The sequence below is a fragment of the Macrobrachium nipponense genome, chromosome 37 (genome assembly GCF_015104395.2).
Source record: "Macrobrachium nipponense isolate FS-2020 chromosome 37, ASM1510439v2, whole genome shotgun sequence".
In the NCBI taxonomy this organism is placed as follows: domain Eukaryota; kingdom Metazoa; phylum Arthropoda; class Malacostraca; order Decapoda; family Palaemonidae; genus Macrobrachium; species Macrobrachium nipponense.
In genome coordinates, this window is record NC_061097.1 from 31,839,976 (window position 1) to 31,859,975 (window position 20,000).

General features: G+C 39.0%; 1 protein-coding gene across 1 annotated transcript in view; it reads left to right on the forward strand.

Moving 5' to 3' along the window:
* The window catches only part of LOC135209339 (uncharacterized protein DDB_G0271670-like), a 51,481-nt gene extending 49,451 nt beyond the window's left edge, over nt 1–2,030 (forward strand). Inside the window, exons 3-4 of the mRNA XM_064242040.1 lie at nt 1,667–1,796; nt 1,964–2,030. Coding sequence (XP_064098110.1) covers nt 1,667–1,796; nt 1,964–2,030 — 197 coding nt within the window. The remainder of the gene's footprint in view (nt 1–1,666; nt 1,797–1,963) is intronic.
* Nucleotides 2,031–20,000: the final 17,970 nt, after the last annotated feature.

Consider the following 20,000-nt stretch of genomic DNA (forward strand, 5'->3'; position numbering starts at 1 on the left):
ATTTCCATAATGGAGGTCTGTCTATCTTGTGTTTACATTCTACAAAAATCATTTCGAAATAGGAAATATTTACGGGTTCTGAGTCGCAAATTTGTATGTGTTTGTGCTCAGTGATTCATGAGCACAAATATTATTCAAATGTGCTGGAGTGTGTACGCTTTTGTATCTTGTTTTTTTCTTTGTTTATGAGCAATGTTAATGTATTTCTCGCATGAATTATTTGTGTATTACTGCAAATATGCTTCTCATTATTATAGTGAAATTGACTTGTAATCGTTTAGAAATAATCGTCTTTTTGAGAACTAATTCTAAATCACATTATATATATATATATATATATATATATATATATATATATATATATATATATATATATATATATCATATTTCATATCAAATCATCGTCCCTATGAAATAATCATGTAAAACCAAGAAACTATCTTCCATTTTGAGAACTGATTTTAAGCTAGTTTCCTCCCAGTTGAATCAGTACCTTAAATCTTTACTTTTAAAAAAGGCGGCTAAATATATACTTATAAAAGTATTGGGTTGATTTTGTACGGAAATTTCACTAAAAATACATCTTAATATGAAAAATAATGATCAGATTTAGGAGTCGTTGGCTGGTTACATTATTCTGCCCTATGGGATGTTTGTGGGTGAGGGTGAGAAGACACATAAATAAAGAAAAGTTCGAATTAACTTAAAATGAAAAAGAAAAGGAAGAGGATTGGGAAGAAAATAAGAATAAGAAAGAGGAAGAAAGACGAGTGAGAACTTAGGGACTGATCCCATCCTCTATGCGAAATCGTTTTCTATGATGTAAACATTTTGCTTCATAGAAAACTAATAAAGTGTATTATTTCATGGGTTACCATTCTAAATTGTGACGTTGGAAAAAATGGAAGTTGTTAATATTTTTCTAAAGTTAGGACAACAACCTGAGTTCGTAATAAGCAAGAGTCATGCCTTGTGAGGAGCAGAAGGCTATAGCATTCTACGAAAACGCCAGAAATTACATATTTTCAAGATAATGTATGCATAAAAGTGACTTAACAATTAAGGGAAGCTACCTGATTGTGTTATGTTAGGTAGAGGAGTTGATTAATGACCCTTATAATCAACAACAAAAATTAATAATTTACAATAGATAGAATAAATGATTGATTAAAGTATAAGAACGCCTGATAACTGATGCACACACTGAACAAATAAAGTATAATTACTATCTCTCTCTAACATACTAAATCTAAACTGTTCCAAAGATTATTCCTTTTTAAAATTCTTGAAATATAATTAATGATGTATACCACAAGGAGATGCATTTGATTAAATCACCTATCTGATATATTCATAGGGTACTGACTATTATTTCATCACAATGATTACAAATACGTTAACATACAATATAAACATTATATATATGTGTATATTTAAAAATTCATTAAGTAATGAGAAACGAAGAATATTAAGGAGAATTAAACACAGGCTCTATAAATGAAAACTTTATAGTGATTCTCCTGTCGTGTTTTACAAGATAAGTTGGTAACTCACATGTCAAGACTGAGTGAGGTGGAAACTGACACAAATTTGTGCCCTATTAGGGAAAACTAGCATTATCATAAGTCTACCACAATCTATCCAAACTGTTGGTTATATAATGCAGGAGTCTGGGTTGAATCCTCCTCCTCCTCCTCCTCCTCCTCCTCCTCCTTCTCCTCCAGTAATAGCAGTAGCAGTAGCAGTAGCAGTAGCAGTAAGAGTAGCAGTAGCAGCAGTAGTACTTTTTCAACCAGGTTTCCTCTCGTGCATTCGAAAAAATAAATAATTCGAAACAACGATTTTCTTCTTCTTCTTCTTCTTCTTCTTCTTCTTCTTCTTCTTCTTCTTCTTCTTCTTCTTCTTCTTCTTCGCAGTAAGGAGTACCAATCCATTGAGCAGATGTTCGTCCTCTCCCGCTTAGCAGATCATTTACGTCACTGCTGAGATCCGAAATGGGGCGCGTGGGCGTCCCCCGTCCCCCTGAATGACTTTGCGAAGATCATCTCCCTGGCATCACGTCATTAGAACCGAGAGACGTCGGAGAAACAATGGGATTGCTGGGAGGTCAAAGAGAGAGAGAGAGAGAGAGAGAGAGAGAGAGAGAGAGAGAGAGAGAGAGAGAGAGAGAGAGGGCAGACTTAATTGCAAAAGGTGTATTGTTGTCTTCGCAATGTTGCAATCGTGGGACGCTGCAATCAAAGAGAACAGCTTCTTCTTCTTCTTCTTCTTCCATCCGTGAGATTTGACGAGCTTCTGACGACGATCCGTGATAATGAACAGACGGTTCACTGAACAAGATATAAGATTGACTTGGTTTCTGTCGTCTTAAACATTACGAAAACTAAAACAAAATTGAGAGTTTAAACAGAGAGATTAATAATACGTTTATCTGGGGACGTCTTTTGTTTACGTAAGTGACCTCGAGATTATACATATCTATTGACTTACATCCACTTAAATAGATACTGTCTTTGCTTTACACAAATTACCTTGAGGTTATAAAATATGCATTGATTTATATCCACTTAAATACATATGGTTTTGTTTACATAAGTGGCCTCTAGAATGTAAAATGTGATCAACTTAACACCCAGTTAAATAGATACTCCTTTTGAAGTGAATGAATTATTATTCATAATATAAGTATTCACTTATATTCACCTAAATGGGAATGGGCAGAGTATATAATGTATATGCGGGAATTATTGATCAAATAAAAACACGTTGAAACACTTTTTATTACAGGAAATAATCAGCAGATTATCAGCAATACACACACACAAATATACAAATATATCCCTTCATTAATTAAGATGTATTATAATGAAAATTTCTAATTCTACTGACAAGTTAACATTGTTTAAAGTAAATCATTCTTAAACATTGTCCTCCACCATCATACTGTAATTATTATTATTATTATTATTATTATTATTATTATTATTATATTATTATTATTATTATTATTATTATTTGTGGAATCATTTTTAGAAGACGTAACCTATGTAATGAAAAAAACTATATATTATTATTATTATTATTATATTATTATTATTATTTTATTAAAAGTAATTGCTGCCTCAGCTGCATTAATTTTATACAGGTTCTTCTCTATTTTTCTAATTATTGCTTTCTCATTGTTGCTTAAACTGGTGAGCAACGCACCGAAGGTTGACATATCTCAATTAGGTAGAACGAATGGATTTTATTGGTAAAAATTTCAGTCGGGGTAGTCAAATTTTTGGGTAATATCCCGTAGAGTTTTATTACAGATAGAATTTATGTTAAATTCTATTTCTTTTCTATTCTTTCTATTCCTTTCCGGACGTTTCGTCTGAATAAACCTCAGACATCCTCTTGGGCGGAGGTGTGTGAAGGACTGAAGTGAGAAGTTGTTGTTGTTGTTGGAGATTAAGCCAGCCTTGTGCTGGCACGGGCTCTTGCTCCTAGAGCAGCCCGTAACTGGAATATCTGTAAAGATACAAAAAAACAGTGCTTTGGTGGTTAGTTTTGGAAAGGAGATAGGGTGACAGGCAGGATTGCAACCCCTTTGAACCTTACGGTACCCATCAGTAGGAGAGAAAGTTTTATAGCAGTGAGACTCAGCCTAGCTGAAGAGTGCTGAGTAGGAAGAAGGAAGCGAGTTTTAGTTTGAGGGAAAGAAGGCGTTACCTATAAACATTTTAGGCGCAATATATATACATGTGTGTAGCATCTGAAAATATTGCAATATATATCAAACCAACATTAAGCAAGTATTATAGTATATATACATGTTCATGCATACTCACACTTATACATATGCATCCCAAAGATGTTTAAGACTCCATTGCAACCAGTGAAGTAGAGGGTTTGTGCTTTGTGTGGTTTTCATTGTTTTTGTTTACAAGACACTAGGAGATTCCCATGTGTCTATGGAGAAATGCTGTGTGATTCATCCTTTTACCTGGGAGGTGGGTGAGACATTAGGAGATTCCCATATCCTATGTTATTTAAGATGTGTCTGGTGATCTGTGCCGGTGTCCAGCTCTATTTCAGTTAGGTTTGATCTGTAAGGCTGTGTCTCTGGGCAGTCTAGTAGGTAGTGTTCGAGGGGCTGGATTGCCTCTCGGTCACAGTACTGACATAACCTGCCCTCATTTCCTATCATTTGCCAGGTGCAGAGGTATCCTAGCCTTAATCTGTGTGTGATGACTGAGAGTTTTCTAGTGGTTTGTTTTGTGATGTCATGCGGCGTTAGATTTGTGACATCCACATACCACTTGGACGTCCTTGACTCTTGTAGGTAGTGACGTCGTACTTCACTCTCTTCTTGGAGTTTGGCATAGCTTTTTGCCATTCCTTTAGGTGTGTTATGGATGGTTGCACTTTTATGCTTACTGTACTGCAGCTGAGGGCACTTTTGGCAAGGAAGTCAGCTTCATCATTTCCCTGGATTCTCACATGGCTGGGTATCCAGTTTAGTGTGACTCTCCTGCCAGCAGCTGATGTGAATTGGGCCAATGATTTTATATGGCTGTTATCAGTGCACATTTTCTTTGGAGGGATTTGTCGCTTTGATAGCGAGTATTGCTCCTTTGGAGTCAATATGCATGTTGTGTGTCCTTCTTTTAAATTGGAATTTTTCTAAGGCTTTTAAGATTGCCATTAGTTCCGCTTGTAGTATGGAGGCATTGTTGGATAGCCTCCAGCTTCCTTTGAAGTCTTGGGCAGCCACTGCTGCTGCAGTTGCTGGGAGCTTCTGTGTCAAACTGAGCCATCAGTGTAAATATATGTTTTCAGCTGCTGTGTTCCCGATTGCTTCTTCTGCTGCAGTTTTCATTTGTGCTGCTGTGCACAGTGCTTTGTTTGCGGTAGTATCGTGAAGTTATACCGGATTGGGTCTTCGACCCAGGGAGGTGGTTTTTGGTACCCTCAGGTGGGACATCCTTGTTATGTGTTTCACTGTGTCCTGCATACCCAGTTTCTCTCAGTGTCTGGAGTATACTGCCCCGCATAGGTTTTTGGCGGGTCTAGTTCTTCGTGCAAGTTTATACACGCTTGCATTTTGTTTTTGTGTGGTCCATTTCTGTCGTTTCTGATGGTTTTGCACAGAATGGCAATATTTCTTTGGCCTATCCTGTGCTTGAGAGACTGCAGTTGTGTCTTGCCCTCAAGAGACAAATTCTTGTCCACATTGGGGCTCAATAGTATGTCTCATTGCGTTTTGTTTTGGAGGACTTCCAGCCTCTGCTGTTGATCCTTTCTGAGATTTGTCAGGACTGGTGCTGCGTATTCTACTTGTGCTCTGATGGTTTGTATGTAGAACCTCCTGAGCAGATGGTATGTCGCACCTTCTTGCAATGATGTGATTTTCTTTAGGGCATTAAGCCCTATTTTTGTTTTGGCTTGGAGGAGCTGTATTTGCTTCTCAGGAGAATATGAATCTGCAATGCAGACTCCCAGATATGTGTAGCTATCCACCCAGTCTATGACGTCTCCTTTCAGTAGAAGGTTGGGTGGATTCTGATCATGTTTTATTTGCCATGGCTTTTGTCTTATTTCTGTTGATTTGAGTCCCAGTTGTGTGCACTTGTCCTCAAGTTTTTGCAAGGCTTCTTGCATCTTTTGGAGCTGTCTTTGAGGGCCGGAGCTGACGATGCAAACATCGTCAGCATATATAAAGACCTCTACTCCTTGTGGATAGCTCGAGACAGGCTACATTTTCCATAAGGACATTGAATAAGAAGGGGCTTAGAATGCCCCCCCATGTGGAGTGCCGTTTTCAAGAGAGTAGTATTCTGACATTCTGCCTTGGAACACTACTCTTGCTTCTCTGTCTTGCATGTATCCTTTTGTCCATAGTAAGCAGGTGCCCTTGATCCTCTTTCTGACTAGGGAGAGAGGATGGTTGCTGCATTGGCTAATTCATATGCCTTTTTTCTAGATCTAAGAAGACCACTATGGATTTTCTGCCATTTATGGCACTTAGCACATCTGTGAGGCACTCATGGGTGCCTACTCCTTCCCTATAGGCATAGAGCCTATGGTGTAGGGGCCCTGCTTTCCATAGTAGTCTGTTCAGAACCATTCCTTTCTGCAACCTTTTCAGTGCAGCTGATGAGGGCCCATATCGGCCTATATGCGCCTTCCTTTTCTTTTTTGGCTTAGGTATTGGTTGTGTGTCTTGCTGTTGCCATTTCTTTTGGCCTGGTGTGCTCTGTATATGTCCTGTTTACCAGGAGTAGGGTATACCTGTTGGCAGGGTCTCCATGTGTCAGCATGCTGTAAGTGATTGCATCATGCTCCAGGGGCTGTGTCTCTTTTCCCCTTGCGAGTGCACTGTTTAGTTCTTTCCATAGTGAAGGGTGTGTCTGTGTCATCAGGTGTGTTGCAGGCAGTATTGATTTCCCTCCATCTTGCTGGGGAAATTTCATTTATTTTTTCCCGTGTTGTTTGGGGAAGGTTGTGGGATTTTGTCCTTTCTGCGAAGTTTCTGGCTATATTGTCAGCTTCTTCTTGTGGGTTGGGGTGGATGCTTTGCGCCGTTCTTCCTTTCCCTGCAATTTTGCAAGGAATTCTCCAGATCTGGGTTACTGGAGTTTGTCTGCTGATGTTTGCACACCAATCATGCCATGCCTGTTGTTTAATTTCTTTTGTCTCTTCAGTTGCATGGGCTATTACCTCTCTGAGAAGTCTGTGCATCTCATCAGATGGTTCCCGTCTGAAGAGTTTCCGCACTCTGTTGACTCTGGCATTGAGTTCTTTGACCCTTTCACAGTAGTACCATGCATCTTTGTGATCGATCTTGGATCGTTTGATCTTTGGCATGGACATGTTTGCTGCCTCTCTGAGTTTGCTGATGAACTCTTCATAGAAGAGTTCTATATCGTTTGCAGGGTTTTCAAGGTAGTTCCTTCAAATGTAGCCCAGTTTGCAAACTTGGGGTTCCATCTTTCTGGTGGCGGTGGTATGGGGGGCAGCTTTGAGAGCCGTAGGCCAATGTCAATGGCTATGTGGGTCGCTTGTGAGGGTCTCGTGCAGCTTCCATGTTGCTTGCTCCTTTAGGGCGGAGTTTGTGAAGGTAAGATCTAGTCCTCCTCCTTTTAGGTGAGTTGGCTCTCAACTGTTTAATAGGCAACACCACTGGGAATTCACATGATAACTGGTGTAGATGTCTTCCAGTTGTGTTTGTTTGTTGTGTAGAGTTCAGGCTTGGGTGATGTGCATTGAAGTCTCCTCCAATTAGTGTGTTTTCCTGTGTCGCTGCACTGAAGAGTGCTTCCCCTTCGAATGTGTTGTCCCGAGCCCTGTATAGTTGTGTACCATCAGTGTTGTGTTTGCAAGTGTGAGTTTTACGCTGAGTGATTCTACATCATCTCCGCAAGGGATGTTGTCTACCTTCTTTGAGGGGATTGTGTTTTTAACTAGGGTGATTAGTCCTCTTTTAGTGTCTGTGTATGGTGTTTTGTACACCTTGTACCCTTTAAATGAAAATTTGGCGTTTTCCCTTACAAGTGTTTCTTGTAACATTATGATGTCGTAGTTATTTGTTTGTGTGTGTGCTTGCAGGAATGCGTATTTATTGTTTGCACTTAGTATGTTCCACTGGAGGATTTTTATAGTGTCTGTGTCTCTGCAGTCATTTGTGTTGTTGTTGTTTCCTAGTTCGTCATTTGCACTTGATGTGCCTTGACTACCAACTCTGAGGTTGGCCCCTGGCCACTGGAGATGTACCTGGTACTATTACTTGGAATGAAACTGACACCGGGTGTATTTGTAGTGCCATTTGCACTGTTGTTGTTTATTAGTTGTAGGCATTGGTGATGCAAAGAGTCCTCTGGACGTTCTTATGCACTTTTCAACGACTTCTTTGGCTATTTCCCTCTGAGAAGTTTGATCCTGTTAGTTCTGCAAACTTGAATAGCATTTGCACCAGTAGATTTGTGAGGTCTTGAGTCTGTGCGATATATTTGTCTTGTTTTAGTTCTGGCGAACTTCAAACCTGTTGCTTTGTGGGGTGGGAGGAGGAGGGGAGACTGGGTTATATGGCTTTGGGGAGCCAGGAACAGTGGTGCTAGTTTTAGGATTTGGAGTGAGGAGGATTTGTCGGGTTTCGGGAACAGGAGAAGTTAGGATGTATGTGTTGGTCGGCTTGGCCGATTCTGAGAAACTGATTTTCCTTCTAGTGTTTATTTGTTTCGTTGGTGTGTGTTGGTCTGGGTGTGGTTTGGGGAGTGTTTTGTGTTCCTTTTTCTGAGTTTGAGGCTGACTTTTAGTCCTGTTGGGTCTAGGCCCTCCAGCTGCAGCAGCATAGGACTGTGTCTTATGCTGGGGTGTGTCTGTGTGTTTTTGGGGGCTTGTTGCGACCCCCTAACTGCAGCAGCAAAGGACCTTGATCCCTGCTGGGTGGTGGGAGCTGCTGTTGTGTGTTGTGGTCTGGTCTGTGTGTGTGTGTGTCCAGGGAGGCTCCGAGGTGTGATTCCTTTAAGAGTGTCTATTTTTTGTAGCCTTATCGGGCATTTTCTGTTCCACGCATGGTGGTTTCCCTTGCATTCTTGAACTTGTCTGTGCAGAGTTTTGTGGGATGTCTCCCACTACATACACCACAAATGGCTTTGGCGGTGCAGGCACTGCTATGGTGTCCGTACCTCTGACAGTTAAAGCACCTCAGAGGTTCTGGTGTGAAGTCCATGGTGGGGAAGGAGCCCCACATGCCAAGGTTCAGTGACTTAGGCTGAGTTCCTTTCCATTCTACTAGGACTTTGCGGGTTGGCTGGGGGTTGGGTCCTTTTGTATGGCATCTCTCTGCTTTGATTACCTTTGGATTTTCCAGAATAACCCTGGTTTCAAATTGCAGAGGGTAATGGCATAATATAAATCTGCAGGGTTTGTCGTCAGGATTGAGGAATTTAAAGCTGGCAGGATTATTTTTCATATATTCATTTGTATTCAGGTCTGAGGGTATTGCAAACAGTTCTCCCCTGGTGGTGGGTCTTACCTTGAACAACTTACCCTTCTTTTCGAGGTCCTTAACGAATTCATATGCACTGGTTCCCGTTGGAGGAGTTATCAGGTATTTTCCATGTGAGGGTGAAGGTGCTGCTGGTGGTCCTTGTTTGCGTTTGTTCCTGGTGACAAGCTGGAATCCGTCATCTGCGTCCATGGCAGGGGGGTTTTCCTTGTCTTCTTGAGTGGCTGTGGTGGATTCTTCTTTAGAGGCAGGTGGTTTGGGGCCGGAGGAGTCTAGCCGAGGTCTAACTGCTTCAGGGGCATCTGAAAAAGAGGAAGAAGAAGACGTTGTCCGTTTCCGGTTCTCAGGTGCTTCTGCAGTGGTGGGTGTGGGCTGGGTTACTTAGGTCCATGGCTGCAGTTCGTCTTCGTCTATCTGTGAGGGAGAGAGAGAGAGAGAGAAGAGTGAGAGAGAGAGAGAGATAGATGAGAGAGAGAGAGAGAGAGAGAGGAGAGACCTTACAGACCTTACAGACCTTACAGTTCGTTCGGGTTGCCCCAGGTCCCTCAGTGTGAGGCGCCTCTAATGTCTACCAGAGAGTTGCTAGTACATCTTCCGGTATATTTTGCATCTTCCAATCTTGGATGGTCTGGGATGCAGTTTAGATATTTGTCGAGCTTATTCTTAAACACATCTACGCTCACTCCTGATATATTCCTCAGATGAGCTGGCAACGCATTGAATAGACGCTGCATTATCGATGCTGGTGCGTAGTGGATTAATGTTCTGTGTGCTTTCCTTATTTTTCCTGGTATAGTTTTGGGCACTATTAATCTACCTCTGCTTGCTCTTTCTGATATTTTTAGTTCCATGATATTTTCTGTTATTCCTTCTATCTGTTTCCATGCCTGAATTATCATGTAGCGTTCTCTTCTCCTTTCTAGACTATATAATTTTAAGGATTGTAGTCTTTCCCAGTAGTCTAGGTCCTTAACTTCTTCTATTCTAGCTGTGAAGGACCTTTGTACACTCTCTATTTGTGCAATATCCTTTTGATAGTGTGGGTACCATATCATATTGCAATATTCAAGTGGACTACGAACATATGTTTTATAAAGCATAATCATGTGTTCAGCTTTTCTTGTTTTGAAGTGCCGTAACAACTTTCCCATTTTTGCTTTACATTTTGCCAACAGAATGGCTATTTGATCATTGCATAACATGTTCCTATTCATCATCACACCAAGGTCTTTAACTGCTTCCTTATTTGTGATTGTCTCATTATTAGGTCCCCTATATGCATATAGCTTTCCTTCTCTGTCTCCATAAATTTATTGATTCAAATTTATCAGAGTTAAATACCATCCTATTTACCTCTGCCCAATCATATACTTTGTTAAGGTCTCTTTGTAGAGCGTTCCTATCTTCATCACAAGTAATTTCTCTACTTATTCTTGTGTCATCAGCGAAACTACTCACTACCGAATCCTTAACATTACTGTCTATGTCTTCATTCATAATAACAAACAATATTGCAGCTAGCACCGTACCTTGTGGCACACCGGATATTACCTTGGTTTCATCCGATTTCTCATCGTTTGCAATAACTATCTGTTTTCTGTTGTGTAAAAATTCTTTTAACCATCTTCCTACTTTATCTACGATATTGTGTTTTCTAATTTTCTTTGCTAATATATTATGGTCTACTTTGTCAAAAGCTTTTGCAAAGTCTAGATAAACAACATCTGTTTCATTTCCGCTTTTCATATTTTTGAATATGTTCTCACGGTGGACTAACAGTTGGGTTTGTGTACTTTTTCCGGGTACGAAACCGTGTTGTCCTATATTAAACAAATTATTTTTTATTAAATGTTCATAATATTTTTCTTCATTACCCTTTCATACACTTTCATAATATGTGATGTTAGACTCACAGGCCTATAATTACTTGCCTCTAGTCTTGATCCACTTTTGAAAGTAGGGGTGATATGCTAATTTGTGCTTCATCATAAATCTTGCCTGTATCTACACTTTGTCTTAATAATATTGCAAGTGGCTTTGCGATAGAATGAACTACTTTCTTTAACAAAATAGCAGGGACTCCATCCGGCCCTGCAGCAGCTCCATTTTTAATTTCATTAATTGCTGCACAATATCAGCTTCATTAATTTCTATGTCAGCTAAATATTATTCACTATTTTTCGTCCCTTACTTCTATATCATTATCTTCATTATCTATTCTAGGGGTGAATTCTCTCTTATATCGTTCTGCCAGTATGTTGCAAATTTCCTTTTTTTCATTCGTTAATCTCCCTTCAATTCTCAGAGGGCCTATTTCTATTCTTCTTTTATTCATCTTCTTCGCATATGAGCATAATAGTTTGGGGTTTTTGCTTGATATTTAATAGGGTTTTTTCTTCAAGTCCCGTTTTCATTTTCTTTTGATTGTATAATCTTTTGTTCTGCATTTTCTATCTTACTTTTTAGTTCTATAACTTTCCATGCATTTTTTTTCTTTTGCAAGACCTTTTTTCCACTTTCTGATTTTCTGGAACAAGATTCCTTCTGTCTCTTGGTATGCATGAATGATGTTTACTTTTTCTTCTTCGGTATATATTTATCCACTATTTTCTCCAATATTTTATATAATATCTCCGTATTTACCCTTATGTCATCACTTACGAAAATGTTATCCCAATCTTTGTTTAATTCTTCATTAATTTCTGACCATTTTATATTTTTACTGTAGAAGTTGTATTTTCCATATCCTTCCCACTTTTTCATTTCTTGCTTATCTCTATTTCACTTGCTTTGGAATGAACTGTTAATTCTATGACATTATGATCTGAAATACTCGCATTATAAACTATTATTTCTTTAACATAATTCATCTCGTTCACAAATACTAGGTCTAAAGTATTTTCCTTTCTTGTTGGCAGGTGATTTATTTGTTGAATGTTGTATTCTAGTAGCATATCTAATAGCTTTTCGAATTGCCTCTTATCTTCTGCACTACTATTACTCTCTTTTTTATATGTATAAGTACAACCACAGTCTCCTATTCGTTCTTTCCATTCTACGAAAGGAAAGTTGAAGTCACCAGATAGGAGAATAGTCCAGTCCTTGTGATTTCTACATATATCATCCAATTTTCAATTATTAAGTCAAACTCTTTAGTATTAGGAGGTCTATATTACTATGTTCATCAATTTTTCAGATTCAAATTCTACCGCTATTAGTTCACATTCTGAGTTACTATATTTCTCATATATTTTTCCTTGTTTTTTGTCTTTCCCATATATTGCGGTTCCCCCTTGATTCCTATTTTTTCTATCTGATCTATAAGTTTGGAACCCTTTTATTTGATCATCATTCCCAGTCTCTTGGGAATACCAGGTTTCACTTATATTCATTATGTCTATTTTCTTTTCATTTTGGGTTAGTTTTCTAATAAAGTACTCTATTTTTCTTTTTGAGTTACTCGTAACTAAAACCCTGCGCATTCATCACTATGATGGTTTGCGTGTTTTCTCCTTCATTAATATTGGTAGTAATAAGGATTTTCCCATGTCTCTTTTCCTGTTCTGGTATGTTGTTCTTTTTTTCATTTCCAGAAATTCTGACATTAAAAAATCCAACTTTTCCATAATATTTGATCTTCCCTCATCATAATTATTCATTTTGTGTCTGAATCTGCAATTTTCTCCGTTTCTGCAATATCCTCTTGCATAATAAATACAGTTATTATCTCTTGAGAGATAGAGAGAGAGAGAGAGAGAGAAATGTATGTGTATGTGTGTGTTTTATTATATTTTTTTTCTTTTGCCTGAAGGGCCTAAACCTGGTTTATGGGAGACACCAGCCTATCGTTCCTGTTGCTACTTGCAAAATAACGGATTGCGAGAGTAGAAAGTTTTTGTCCCTTAGACCCTGCTTCAATCGGAGTTTTCAGACCCCAACGGCTACCAAATTTTAGGCAGGAGAGACTGTTAGTAATGGAAAATTATTTGAGAGAGAAAGATGTCATATGAAATTTCCTTATAAAATGTGAGAGAGCTCTCTCAGAATTATAATTCTCGGTGTCGTCGTCAATCGCCGAAAGTTCCGCTTTAGGATTTATGTAGCGTTACCACTATTAGTACGGTTGTTATTATGGCTGTTATGTTGTGGGTTGGATATGATCCACGGTACATTATTATTATTATTATATTATTATTATTATTATTATTATTATTATTATTATTATTATTATTATTATTATTATTATTATTATTATTATTATTTTTTTTTTTTTTTTTTTTTTTTTTGCTCTATCACAGTCCTCTAATTCGACTGGGTGGTATTTATAGTGTGGGGTTCCGGGTTGCATCCTGCCTCCTTAGGAGTCCATCACTTTTCTTACTATGTGTGCCGTTTCTAGGATCACACACTTCTGCATGAGACCTGGAGCTACTTCAGCCTCTAGTTTTTCTAGATTCCTTTTCAGGGATCTTGGGATCGTGCCTAGTGCTCCTATGATTATGGGTACGATTTCCACTGGCATATCCCATATCCTTCTTATTTCTATTTTCAGATCTTGATACTTATCCATTTTTTCCTCTCTTTCTCTTCAACTCTGGTGTCCCATGGTATTGCGACATCAATGAGTGATACTTTCTTCTTGATTTTTGTCAATCAACGTCACGTCTGGTCTATTTGCACGTATCACCCTATCCGTTCTGATACCATAGTCCCAGAGGATCTTTGCGTGATCGTTTTCTATCACTCCCTCAGGTTGGTGCTCGTACCACTTATTACTGCAAGGTAGCTGATGTTTCTTGCACAGGCTCCAGTGGAGGGCTTTTGCCACTGAATCATGCCTCTTTTTGTACTGGTTCTGTGCAAGTGCCGGGCATTCACTTGCTATGTGGTTTATGGTTTCATTTTTCGTATTGCACTTCCTACATATGGGAGAGATGTTATTTCCGTCTATCGTACTTTGAACATATCTGGTTCTTAGGGCCTGATCTTGTGCCGCTGTTATCATTCCTTCAGTTTCCTTCTTTAGCTCTCCCCTCTGTAGCCATTGCCAATTGTCATCGCTGGCTAGTTCTTTAGTCTGTCTCATGTATTTGTCCGTGCATTGGTTTGTTGTGCCAGTCCTCTGTTCTCTCTGTCCTTCTCCTGTCTCTGTATATTTCTGGGTCTTCGTCTACTTTTATTAGTCCTTCTTCCCATGCCACTCTTTAGCCACTCGTCTTCACTGGTTTTCAGATTTGCCCCAGTGCTCTGTTTTCAATGTTGACGCAGTCCTCTATACGTTAGTAGTCCTCTCCCTCCTTCCTTTCGTGTTATGTATAGTCTGTCCGTATTTGCTCTTGGGTGTAGTGCTTTGTGTATTGTCATTTGTTTCCTGGTTTTCTGATCTATGCTGCGGAGTTCTGCCTTCGTCCATTCCACTATTCTGCGCTGTATCTGATTACTGGCACTGCCCATAGTGTTTATGGCTTTTATCATATTTCCGGCGTTGAGTTTTGACTTGAATATCGCCTTGAGTCTCTGCATATATTCTTTCCTGATCGTGTCCTTCATCTCTTGGTGTTTTATATCTCCTCCTTCCATTATTCCCAGGTATTTGTATCCTGTCTCATCTATGTGTTTGATGTTGCTCCCATCTGGTAGCTTTATCCCTTCAGTTCTCGTTACTTTGCCTTTTTGTATGTTGACTAAGGCGCATTTTTCTATTCCAAACTCCATTCTGATGTCCCCAGCTACAATCCTTACAGTCTGGATTAGGGTATCTATTCCTTGTAGCTCTTACCATACAGCTTGATGTCGTCCATGAACATCAGATGGTTGATTTTGTTGCCTCTTTTCTTGAGTTGGTACCCGGCATCCATCTTCTGTAGTACTTTTGTCATGGGAATCATGGCTACTACGAAGAGTAGTGGGGACAGTGAGTCGCCCTGGAAGATCCCTCTCCTGATATTAACCTCTGCTAGTCTTATTCCAGAGCTTGTAAGTATTGTATTTCCAGTTGCGCATTGTATTTTTGAGGAAGCTGATGGCATTTTCCTCTGCCCCATATATTTTCAGGCATTCTATTAGCCATGTGTGTGGTATCATGTCGAAGGCTTTCTTATAGTCTATCCATGCCATGCTTAGGTTGGTTTTTCCTTCTCCTACTGTTCTTCATTACCATTTTGTCTATCAGGAGCTGGTCTTTTGTGCCCCTATACTTCCTTCTGCAGCCTTTCTGTTGGTAGGGGATGGTGTTTGTCTCCTCTAGGTAGTTGTATAGCCTTTCACTGATGATACCTGTTAGTAACTTCCACATTATTGGAGTAGGCAGGTGATAGGCCTGTAGTTACTGGCTATATTTCCCTTACTCTTGTCTTTTTGTACTAAGGATGTTCTTCCTGTGGTCATCCATTTGGGTGCTTGGTGATTTGAGATACAATGCTGGAGTTGTTCTGCTATTCGTGGGTGTAGGGCCTTGAAGTTTTTGAGCCAGTATCCATGGACTTCATCGGGACCTGGGGTTTTCCAGTTTGGCATTTTCTTTAGTTGGTGTCTGACTGTGTCTGTCGTGATCTCTGTGAATCTTTGTTTTATTATTATTATTATTATTTATTATTATTATTATTATTATTATTATTATTATTATTATTAATTATTATTATTATTATTATTATTATTATTATTATTATTAGAGGAACTAAATTTATACGGAGCGAAGGCAACGGTCTGAAAGATGTGACAAAAGTTGATAAAATAGTTCTATTATTGTTATTATTATTATTATTATTATTATTATTATTATTATTATTATTATTATTATTATTATTATTATTATATTATTATTATTTATTATTAATTAAACGGAATCATTTTATAATCAGCATATGAAGAGGTTAAGATTAGTAACTACAGTAAATGAAAAACTATATTATCATTATTATTATTATTATTATTATTATTATTATTATTATTATTATTATTATTATTATTATTATTATTATTATTATTATTATTATTATTATTTTTACTATTATATCAGTTATTACTAACTAAACGTAATAAAAGACTGGATAAACAAACAACTTCCCAAAAGTCAACCGGATTCAAGATTCCTTCGACCTGCCAAGGTTTCCTTCTTGAGGACTCAAATTGTCCTGTAGTTTTCTCAAGGATTCTCTTCAAAGCGACTTCTCAAATCATCGTGAGGGGTGACTGAGATACGAATGACGCCATTGTGAAGGGGGAGGAGGGGGAGGAGAGGGAGGGGAAGGGGTCACACCTGGGCCATACATAATTTGGGCGCAGCTGGAATCCAATAAGAGGTGACGAGATTCCAATTATTCCAGGAGTATTCCAGGAGATTCGACTGGACGCTCAAACGGTGATTTGTCTATAGTGAGGAAGGTGCTTCTGTGTGTGTGTTTATATATATATATATATATATATATATATATATATATATATATATATATATATATATATATATATATATATTATAATAGAGAGAGAAGAGAGGTGAGAGAGAGAGAGAGAGAGAGAGAGAGAGAGAGCACCACTCCCCTCAGATTGTACCTGTACACCTCAGAAATCTTTTTTTTTTTTTTTTTTTTTTTTTTTTTTTTTTTTTTTTTTTTTTTTTTTTTTTTTTTGTAGAGCAATATTCCAGTGCCATTGTTTCGTCTTTTGGTGTTGAGTACATTTCTTAGCAACACCTCAAACTGAAGTCACTAAATTTTGCACTTCCTTGTATAAAGTTATTGGTGGACGTATATTTTTATATTTGATATTTAATTGAAAAAGAAACCCTCAAAATTACTGTGTATGACGTGTTTACCTATAAGTATTTACATTAACTTTTACTCAACACTCGAGTACTTTCAGGCCCTATCTGTGGCCCTTTTTCACACATCTCGTGAAAAAGGGCCCAGATAGGGCCTAAAAGTACTCGAGTGTTGAGTAAAATAAAATGTTAATACTTATAAGTAAACACGTTATACGCAGTAATTTTGTCTGTTTCTTTTTCAATCTTCAGAAGAAAACTGAAAGAAGTTTTTGTTTGATATTTAATGTTATTTAAGTCATGCATATGTTTATCCATGCATTGCACCAAAAACATATTTGATGTAAACAACTGTATCCTGGTGAAGTGACTTTTTATGGTGTTTGTTTGAAAAGTCCTGACTCTAGATTTTATTTTCCCTTCTACTTATACACTCGTTCTCTACTGCAGTGTATTTGTTTCATCTTCCCCTCTAAGGGGACACATGTTTATTCTTTTTACACGTTTGTTTATTCCTCTCACCGATCGTCTGTTGAACAGCCTCCCAGAGGAGGTCCTGCAATTTATTTGAACTTCAGAAGTTCAAAATCAAAGGAGCAATTCATCACTACCATAATACTTCCCTAATACTATCCTCGTTTCATTTCAATGCGTTTTTATCTATTTGTCAAATATTTATTTAATTTTGTAACAGGTGGGGGTCAATTATTTCCGTATTTCATTATTTCGTCCTCTTTATTCGTACAAATGAACATCATCATATTCTTTGGAAGCTTGAATTTCAAGTCAGTGCCCCCTGTTTTGGGCTTGTTCCATATGAATAAGGGTTTATCTTCTGAACAATAATAACAACAATGTACATGCGTGTACCCCCTGACCTGCATTCAACATCTAACGTAACTAATCTCTTAAAGTGACCTATTCTGCAAAGTGCAACACTCAAATGTTGACAGAAAGGTCAGCGCTATTTTGACAAGAGTTCAGGATAAGCTCTGGATGTATTTGTTTCAAGTGCCATTCGCGTTAACCCAAAGCTCTTGCGAACACTTTGACAAATTGTGTCGTGTTCATGGAGGGCTTTTGTTCCTGGATGAGTAACGCCTCCAGGAGGCGCAGACGTCGAGGGTCGGGTGCTCTCCCTATTATCCTGGTGTTACGGATGATACAGTCGCGGGAGATTGTGTCTCGGTGGGCGGTGAGGGCGTGGTTCTTGATAGCCCTTCTTGGGCATGACAGGAGATTCTCTTCGCAAGACGCAATGGTAGTCATTCCAATGTACTTCCCAGGACATCCTCGGGCGGGGCATATGTATTGGTATACTACGTTCGTCTGCTTGAGGGGGTCTCCTGATGGCGGTGAGGGGTTATTTTTTCATGATAAGGTCTTTTTTTTTGTTTTTACGGTTTTTTTTGTAGTATATTATAAGGTCCACTATCTTGCCTTCTTCAATGGGGAGGATGTTTTCCTTAATGATCTTCTTCATCGCCTTCCTCCTCTCGGCGGTATTGAGAGTGCATGAAGGCCTTATAAATATATCGTGATGTTCTCGGTGGGGCGGGGGTTCGTGGGTCTTGTTCCTCGTTCGAGTACCATCTTCGAGGGCGGTACGCACTTCTCGATTGATGAGCTTATTGGAATACCCGTTATTCACGAGCATCTGTGAAGCTCTATCAAGCTCGAGGTGTGTGTCCTGCAGGTGGAACAATGGGAGAGGGCCCTTTTCACAAAGGCCCTGACAGTAGTCTTAAACCTGTCTGGACACTCGCTATCCCCGTTGAGGCACATTCCTAAATTAGTTTTCTTGTGTAGACAGAAGTGCGGAGACCGTCTTCTGTCTTCGTTATAAGGACGTCGAGGAAGGGGAGCCGATCGTTGGTGCTAAACTCGACTGTATAGTTTAGCACGCTGCATTGCTGGAATCGGCGACGTAGGGCTTCTACCTCATCCTCGGTGTCGACTTGCACGAAGATATCTTCTACGGTGCCCATATAGAAGTTGGCAAAAAGGACTCCCAGAGGAGAGCCCATGGCAACGCCATCTTTCTGACGGAACATCTGTCCTCGGTGGGTGGAGAAGGGGGCCCTCTTCGTACAGATGTCCAGCAAGGTGCGCAAAGAGGCTTCTGGGATATTGAGTGGGGCCGTCGACGGGTCTCGGTAGACTCGATCCATGATGATGTCAATGGTTTCGTCGACGGAACGTTGGTAAAATAGGGATTCTACGTCGAGGGATGCTATGATGGCCGGTGCCGGGGGAGTCGCGAATTTCTTCAAGGAACTCCACCGATGAACTCAGGCTATAGCGGCTCGGGACGTAGGGAGTCAAAATTTGATTGAGGCGCTTGGCCAAGGCGTAAGTCGGGGCGGGCGTCTGGCTGATAATCGGGCGGAGAGGGTTGCCTTCCTTATGGGTTTTCACGTTCCCATAGAGGTAACCAAGACTGAAGTCCCCTTGGATGGGCGGAAGGTGGACTGCGTTGGTTGCGGCATTAATGGTACTGATGGACACGGTTGTTGGCATCCCTTTTGATGTCTTCCGTAGGGTTCCGTGGAAATCTTAGCTTGATGATGAATAATAGTGCCAAGACCAGGAAGAACATTCTTTAATATTACGAGCTTTCGAGGTCTGAAACCTCATCTTCAGGCTGAAAAAATGACAAGAATGAGAAATCACTAAAAATTACATTAAAATGAATTGTCTGATTAAAAGCTTCAGTAAAAACATAAAATAAAACGAACATCACATACAAACTAAAAATTAAAAAATTACGAAAAAACTAACAAAACGGAAGTCATACAAACCAGTAATAAAAATGAAAATAATATGAAAGTAAACAAAAACTACACTCAAAAATAAAATGGCTAACGACCCATTTGTGTACCTACTATGATACTATATGATAGCTAGTTGAATACCGGACGAGTTGTTGTTCAATTCCGGTTTCATTTTCTTAATAAACAGCGACTCTGAAATTAAAAGGTCCAGTCTATTTTAGAGTACTGTCTTTTTGCTCAAATAGACTGGACCTTTTAATTTCAGAGTCGCTGTTTATTAAGAAAATGAAACCGGAATTGAACAACAACTCGTCCGGTATTCAACTAGCTATCATATAGTTTCATAGTAGGTACACAAAGTGGGTCGTTAGCCATTTTATTTTTGAGTGTAGTTTGTTTTACCTTTCATATTATTTTCATTTTTATTACTGGTTTTCTATGACTTCCGTTTTGTTTTAGTTTTTTCGTAATT